This window comes from Suricata suricatta, chromosome 5 (genome assembly GCF_006229205.1).
Source record: "Suricata suricatta isolate VVHF042 chromosome 5, meerkat_22Aug2017_6uvM2_HiC, whole genome shotgun sequence".
Lineage (NCBI taxonomy): Eukaryota > Metazoa > Chordata > Mammalia > Carnivora > Herpestidae > Suricata > Suricata suricatta.
The window spans coordinates 9,802,413-9,810,838 of record NC_043704.1 but is presented as its reverse complement, the minus strand read 5'-3'; the positions used below and the strand labels follow the sequence as shown (position 1 = coordinate 9,810,838).

Below are 8,426 nucleotides of genomic sequence, written 5' to 3'. Positions count from 1 at the left end.
GAGAGAGAGAGAGAGAGAGAGAGAGAGAGAGAGAGAGAGAGAGAGACTTAAGCAGGCTCCACGCTCAGTGCTGAGCCCAATGTGGGGCTCGATCCCATGATCCTGGGATCATGACTTAAGACAAAATCAAGAGTCGGGTGCTCAACTGACTGAGCCACACAGGCCCCCTTCCCAGGCCCCCTGGCATAAAGTTTTTAAAGCTGTGTATGTTTGTGGGTAAAGTTTTACAGTTTTTAAAAGTATGTTGTATGTTTCACAGAGTCTGGTTAGAATCACTCACTTTATTTTGTTAAAAAAACTTTTTTCCCACGTTTAGTTTTGAGAGACAGGGAGAGAAAGAGCATGAGCAGGAGAGGGGCAGAGAGAGGGGGAGACAGAGAATCCGAAACAGCTCCACGCGTTGCACTGTTAGCGCAGAACCTGACGCAGAGCTTGAACTCACAAGCTGTGAGATCATGACCTGGGCTGAAGTCGGAGGCTTAACCGGCTGAGCCACCCAGGCGCCCCTAGAATTTCTCACTTTAAAGGAAGCTGTTTCTCTGTACTAACACTGCCTTTTGGTGTCCGCCAAAGTGTGTGTGCATCAGACGCTGCCATCACAGGATATAAAATCGCCTTTGACAGCCCAGGATTGTTTCCTGTGGTAGAGTGAGCAATTAGGACTATTTTATAAAGACAAATAAAACTTAACACAGACACGATTCTCTGGAGTCTTCAAAAGGTAAACTTCATTTTGGAAAAGATTTTGCTCAACAAGCCTCATTTTCTTTCCCTAACTTAGCTCAGCATAGCATATTGTAAAAAATATGGTTGGTAAAATATAATGACGTTGGGGGCTCAGTCGGTTGAGCATCCAACTTTGGCTCAGGTCGTGATCTCACAGTTCGTGAGTTCAAGCCCCATGTTGGACTCACTGCTATCAGCGCAGAGCCCACTTTGGATCGTCTCTCTCCCTCTCTCTCTCTGCCCCACCCTCACTCGTGTGCATCTAGGGGCACACTCTGTCTCTCTCAAAAATAAGTAAGCATTAAAAAAAATACATACATATATGTATGTATGTATGTATGTATAATGACATTCTCTCACAAAGACCACACACATCACTCACTCTAGGACAGAATGAAGTGATGATTGTTGGTGACATTCCTCAAAGTCCTTCCTTGTCACACTCTAGCAGATTTTGTCTCACTCTCAATCTGGCTCCATGCGGCCCCAAGACTGGGGTTTCTGATCCATGGCCCAGCCCATTTCAGTTCACTTTCAAGCTGTCCCAAGACACCCCCCTTCCCACTTGCCGTAGTATCTAATGCGTTCAGAACTCGAACATCCAATGGCGATTTCTGGCTTCTCAGCTCCTTATATAATCTGGCTACAGTTCAGGCCAAATTCATTGAGATTCAGGACCTCACAGAATGGGCAGAATGGGGTCATCCCTGGACAGGAAGCGTGTGACTGTCCTTTATCTTGAGGTGACTGGATGGCTCAGACTTAAAATCAACAGGAAAAGACCATCCAAAGAGAAGATTGGCCAACAGGGGATTCAAAGATGAGAAGGGGCGCCTGAGTGGCTCAGTTGGTTAAGCATCTGACTCTTTGAATTTGGCTCAGGTCATGATCCCAGGGTTGTGGGATTGAGCTTGAGATTCTCTCTCCCTCTCAAAAAACCAAACCAAACAAACAAACAAAAACAGCCTGACCTGAAGGACTGTGTGGGACAAACTCCTCTTTCCATCTTTGAATCGGTCACAGTGCCTGAGGTCACTGTCAACAGGAAGAGGAAGAGAGACTTATCAAATACTGTTAAGGTGATGGTGTGCCTGGGTGGCTCAGTCAATTAATCTTCCGATTTTGCCTCAAGTCATGGTCTCCTGGTTCCATGAAGTCAAGCCCTGTGTCAGGCTCTGAGCCTGGAGCCTGCTTCAGAGTCTCTGTCTTCCTCTCTCTCTGCCCCTCCCCTACTCATGCTGTCTTTCTCTGTCTCAAAAATAAACATTAAAAAATTAAAAAAAAAACATTAAACATTGTTTTACAAAACCACAAATACTGTTAAGGTGTTTAAATTGTCCCTAGAATTGGTATTGGTACTAAGAAGTGCAGACGACTTAGATTATATTTTTCAGAATTTCAGGATGCTGCTTCAGAGGTTCCCTGACTATGTCTGTGTTTAATGTGTCTGTTTGTACAGCTTGAACCTGGTGGTGACCGGCAAACTCCTGGATCCAAGGGTGCCTTTGGGTTTCAGCATCCTGTAAGGTAACATAACTTCATAGCAAGAAGTATATTATTTCTTTTTAATAGAAGCATAAATATACTTTAGTGTCTTCAATCATGTACCTTCTCAACAAAGTGGAAAATAATTCCGTATATTCTCCCATAGTTAGTTCTATTCCTGAGGAGCTTCAAGGCTATTTTGTTGGATTTCTTCATTCATTCATTCATTCATTCATTCATTCAGTGTTCCAGTTTCAAGTTGGATTGACCTCTTTCCTTTATGTCTTTTGTTTATATCTCTCATTACATATTATGTCTTTTTTTTAATAGTTTATTGTCAAATTGGTTTCCATATAACACCTAGTGCTTCTCCCCACAAGTGCCCCCAACCATGACCATCCCCCCTCCCCGTCCCCTTTCAGTCCATGGTTCGTTTTCAGTATTCAGTAGTCTCCCTTGATCTGTGTCCCTCACTCTCCCCCGCTCTCTTCCCCCCTTCCTCTCCCCATGGTCCCCTGCCAGGTCTCTCCTGTTAGACCTATGAATGCAAACATATGGTCTTGTGTTAAGTTTTTTTGAATCTTTATTTTTGAGAAGGGGAGGGGCAGAGAGAGAGGGGGACAGAGATCCCTAGTGGGCTTGGTGCTCACAGCTGAGATCCTTATTTGGGGCTCGAATCAACCAACCGGGAGATCATGACCTCAGCTGAAGTTGGATGCTTAACTGACTGAGCCGCCCAGGAACCCCATCTTGTGTTAAATTTAATTGGATATGAATTGGATATGTATATCTGCTTATTTACTCAAGTATTTAAGCACATTTCTATTTCTTCCCCAGGATGTAAGTTAGCATATTGTCTAGAGCAAAGTAGACCTTCAAGATATGCGGGTGACGGAACAGGGGATTAAGTGGCTGGTTCTCCGCTGTTGGCTTCTCCCGCCTCTCTGTGCCCCCGCGGCCCTTCCTGGTGGTGATCAAGACCCTCGCTACTGTATCCCTCTTACATTTCATCCATGCTAGGCAGGTGGCTCATGCTCAGGATTTTTTAATCTGTGTCCCTGTCACTTTCTCTCCTCATCTCCCCTTTCCTGCAGCAGAATGAACCTAGTCTGTGCTACTGCTCCTCATCAAAGTAGTTTTACCCTGATCGTCCTAGGAAACTGAAAGCTTTAGTAAAAACCAAAGATACTAATGGCTAGAGATGCAAGTGAAACCCTTCAGACTGGTCAGAGGGTGATTTTTGGAAAAGGGAAGTTTCCTCACGTCCCTTACATCTGTGGTCTTTATTCCCCATAGGACTGGGGAAGCTTTTTTTAAGGTCTTATTTATTTTTGATACAGAGAGTGACAGAGCATGGGAGGGGAAGGGGCAGAGAGAGAGGGAGACCGAGAATCGGAAGCAGCTCCAGGCCCTGAGCTGTCAGCCCAGGGCCCGCCACGGGGCTCAAACCCACCAATGTGAGATCATGACCTGAGCCAAAGTCAGTCGCCCAACCAACTGAGCCACCCAGGCGCCCCATGGGGAAACTTTAAATATACAAAGGGTGGCTCCCCTCAGAGTGCTGACTCATTTGTTCTGGAAAAGGCCTAGGTATCTCTGGCTTTACAGTCTCCCAGGTGATCCCAGCGTGCATTGGGGATGAATCCGCCACCCTCTCTCCTGCCCTGTGAGCGTCCGCCTGCCCCCCCCCCCGCCCCCGCTGGACCTGCCGCCCACAGACACTCTGCTGATGCTCCCCGATTTTTGTTTCGTGGAAAATGTGATGACTGGTGAGGCATGCATTACCAACTGAGCACACAACTTTATTTTACCTTTTCCTTACAGAACATCTCAAACTTACACCAAAGTGGAGAGAATGGTACAGTGACCCCGCCCCCCACATGCCTGTCACCAGCCTCTGTAACTATCAGTGATCTTCAGATCTGATGGTGCTTACCACCTGCGCCAATCTATGCTTTTAATTGTTGTCAGAATGTTTTAAAGAAATTCTAGATCCAGATATCCTACTAATTCACATTCTCTTGTAACTACTGCAGCATTACAGCTAATTTTTAATATGGCCAAACCCTGGGGGTGTCTTGGTGGCTCAGCCAGTTAAGCCTCTGTCTTTGGCTCAGGTCACGATCTTGTGGTTTGTGGGTTCGAGCCCCACGTCGAGCTCTGTGCTGACAGCTCAGGGCCTGGAGCCTGCTTCAGATTCTGTGTCTCTGCCTCTCTCTGCCCCTCCCATGCTTATGCTTTGTCTCTCTCTCTCTCTCTCAAAAAATAAATAGACATTTAAAAAATGTATGAAAGAAAATATGGCCAAACCCTAAACTATGTTTGTAGTTTATTTATATTTTATTTATATATTTTATACAATATAGACTTTTGTTATTTATATATATATATATATATATATATATTTTACATTTATTTATTTTTGAGAGAAAGAAAGAGACAGAGCGTGAACAAGGGAGGGGCAGAGAGAAAAAGAGACACAGAATCTGAAGCAGGCTCCAGGCTCTGAGCTCGAGGTCAGCACAGAGCCCGACACGGGGCTCAAACCCATGTGTGTGTGTGTATATATACATATACACACACACATATGGTTTTCCTTTGCTGTTTCTTGCAGAGTTCCTTAACCCCCAGCACTGTTGACACTTTGAGCTGGATGATCCTTTGTCATCGGGGCTGTCATGAGCATGACAGGATGTTTAGCAGCATCACTGGCGCCTGCCCACTGCATTCTAGTAGCTTCTCTTCACTTGTGGCAACCAGAAATATTTCCAGACATTGCCAAATGTCCCGTGAAGTTGAATCCCTGGTTTATCAGAAATCAGGACGTTCAGAATTGTCGTGCATTATTTATAGCACGGTGTTTCCTCTCGTCTTCCCTATCCAGAAAGAGGGAAATGGGAATCAACTCTACAGGGGCGCCTGGCTGGCTCAGTCGGTAGAGTGTGTGACTCTTGATATCAGGGTTGTAGGTTCCACGTTGGGTGTAGAGAGTACTTAAAAATATATTTAAAAAACAAAACCAGCTTTTCAAACAAGTCGTGATCAATTGATAATCCCTCTCAGTTCTTCAGAAGACCTCAGGGAAAACTGCAAATAAATTAGTGAGTGAAAGGTACAAGAATGAAGGGTTATGGGGAGAGAAGGGGGCATTTTAAGTACTTTTCATATATAACTGGAATCCTAAATTCTACAAAACCTGGATTTAGAGGTTCCAAATGTATATATTTAGGTTATTTCCTTTCCTTTCTTCTTTCCTTCTTTCCTTTCTTCCTATTCTTTAGACTAGACAAATAGCCAGGGTTACCATTTTCTGTCCTGGCAAAGCGAGGAATCCCCCTATCACTTCTGTATGGCAATGTCCAGAAAAACCCACTGCTTCTCTTGACCTCAAAGTCCAGTTTCCTCCAGGGCCCAAAGCCATGACAGTCCCCATGCTTAGGGGTGTTAGCGAGAGCGGGACCTAACCAAGATGGGACGTGTGTTCTCCAGGATAAGTCAAGTTCTCCATTCGATCAGAGTGAAATTCTTCATCTTGAGACTCAGTGTTCCCTCGTACCTTCCTGGAAGCAGATCCTTTCTCCTGTGTTGGTCTAAGTTGATTTGCGCACTCACATTATGGGTCGTGTCTGAACTGGTGTGAGATTCCTCACAGGTCTCTCCACCTGCCCACAGTCTTGTGTTCTGTGACTTGGAAAACACACCAGTGGGGCGCCTGCGTGGCTCATTTGGTTAAGTGTCCAATTTAGGCTCAGATCATGGTTTCATGGTCATGAGTTTGAGCCCAGCATTGGGCTCTGTGCTGATAGCTCAGAGCCTGGAGCTTGCTTTGGATTCTGTGTCTCTGCCTCTCTCTGACCCTCCCCAGGTCACAATTGGTCTCTCTCTCTCAAAAATAAATAAACATAGAAAGAAAGAAAGGAAGGAAGGGAGGGAGGGAGGGAGGGAGAAAGGGAGGAAGGAAGGAAGAGGAAGGAAGGAAAAGAAAAGAAAAGAAAAGAAAAGGGAAGGGAAGGGAAGGGAAGGAAAAAGGGAGGGGAGGAGAGGGGAGAAGAGGGGAGGGAAGGGGAGGGGAGGGAAGACAAGACTCCCGGCACAGTGAAGGCAAGATCAGAGAGGAAGATTGAGAATTAGCTGCTTCCAGGGAAGAGGACCCCCTAGATGGAGTTTAGCGTTGCTTCAGGGTGATTAATGGTGTATTTGTTTCTTAAATATTAGACTTTACTTACCCATTTCAAAGCGCCAAGAGTACCTGCAGAGTTCTGGGGAAAAAGTGCTGGCCAGTTTCCCGGTGCAAGCCACCATCCACTTCTATAACGATGACTCTGATTCAGACAGTGAAGACCAAGAGGAAGAAACCCAGCCTTCCGAGCTTCAGGGCCAGGAGACAGGAGGTCAGGCGGAGGACGGCCCAGGAGGGAAGGGCGGAGGCCAGCTCGCAGACCTGGGCCCGAGGTCTGCAGGACACAGTGGCCTCGGCGGTAAGGGGCCACCCCCTCACGGTGACTCTCTGCGGAGCACAGAGTGTTCCTCACCCAAATGAACGGAGTCTCTCTCCCATGCCAGACCTGGCTCACACGCACTCTTGGGGACAGCTGTGCCAGGACCCCTTGCGTGTCCCCTGGTGTCCGGGGGTCAGGGACTACCTCTGGTCAGGACTCCACCCACAACAAGAATGTCACTTTTAACTTTTCCTCCTCTTGGTGATTCTCTTGGGGGCACTCACCACACCATTGGGAAAAGGATTCTGGAACCAGGAGGTTTGTCTTGATGTGGGTTATTATCAGATGGGACCAACTTCCAAAGCACCGTTTCCCATTGTCTCTGTGCTATCAAGTGACGGATAATTCCAGAATAGGTTAGTCACCCACCGGTGCCTCTCACTTAACCTCGGACTCGTTATTTAGCGATTTCTGCTTTTGTACAAATGATGTAGATGTCCCAGCGTTCATGTGTTTGCTCAGTGGCATTCCTAAAATATTAATGAAAAATAAATAAAACTGAATAATTTCCATAAGAGTCACAGAAATTCGAATGTGGATTTTTAGGGGACAGTTCTGGATAAAAATTTCTGATTCTTGTCTAAGGGCTGAATGTATGAATATAGGGAGAGAGGAGCTTCGACTCTTACTTGGGGGCTGGTGTGGGCTTGTGACTTGAAGAGAATGACACTGTTTTCAATCAAATTATCTAATATAAAATTATTTTCATTTTTTAAATATTTTGGTGATCAAATGACTGTACTCCACAAGTTTATTACTTAACTATCTTACATGTGGTTGTTTTCCTATATATCGTACTTGAAATAAATATTTTGAAAGAAAAAAATGTTTGATAATCACTTTTTGTGTAAAATAATACTATTTATTTGTATATTTATTTTTTAATTGTTTTTATGTCTGTATTTTATTTAGAGAGAGATAGACACACAGAGTGAGCAGGAGATGGGCAGAGAGAGAGGGAGACACAGAATCCGAAGCAGGCTCCAGGCTCTGAGCTGTCTGCACAGAGCCCAACGCGGGGCTCACACTCACAAGCCATGAGATCATGCCTGAGCCAAAGATAGATGCTTAACCAACTAAGCTACCCAGGCGCCCCTGTATATTTATTTATTAAGATCTTTTTTTTTTTAAGTAATCTCTATACCCAATGTGGGACTCAGACTCACAACCCTGAGATCAAGAGTTGCAGGCTTCACCCACTGAACCAGCCGGGCACTCCATGCTTAAGACCATCTTAGATTTTATTAGTGCCTGCTTTTAAGTTTCTAAAAGTTTGTCAGAGTGTTTTCATATTTAACTCTTTAAATGATATTGTGTTTAAGAATTAAAAGAAATGGGGCGCCTGGGTGGCTCAGTTGATGAAGCGTCTGGCTTCGGCTCAGGTCATGATCTCACGGTTCATGGGTTCGAGCCCCACGTCCGGCTCTGTGCTGACAGCTCAGAGCCTGGAACCTGCTTCGGATTCTGTGTCTCCCTCTCTCTCTGACCCTCCCCTGCTCATGCGGTGTCTCTCTCTCTCTCAAAAATAAATTAAAAAATTAAAAAAAAAATTTTTAAAGAATTAAAAGAAGTATAAAAAGAATGCAAACAGGATTATAACTTCAATGTGCAAAAAGTCCATTAATATTAAATAAATGGAGGTAAGGGCGCCTGGGTGGCTCAGTTGGTTAAATGTCCAACTTCAGTTCAGGTCATGATTTTGTGGTTTGTGTGCTT

The 8,426-nt window shown here is 45.0% G+C and overlaps 1 protein-coding gene across 1 annotated transcript in view; it reads left to right on the top strand.

The window, feature by feature from the left end:
- RIPPLY3 (ripply transcriptional repressor 3) overlaps nt 1-7,500 on the top strand; it is an 11,317-nt gene extending 3,817 nt beyond the window's left edge. The window contains exons 3-4 of the mRNA XM_029938659.1: nt 2,186-2,253; nt 6,427-7,500. Of these exons, the coding sequence (XP_029794519.1) occupies nt 2,186-2,253; nt 6,427-6,751 (393 nt within the window). The 3' untranslated portion in view covers nt 6,752-7,500. The remainder of the gene's footprint in view (nt 1-2,185; nt 2,254-6,426) is intronic.
- The last annotated feature ends 926 nt before the right edge of the window (nt 7,501-8,426 follow it).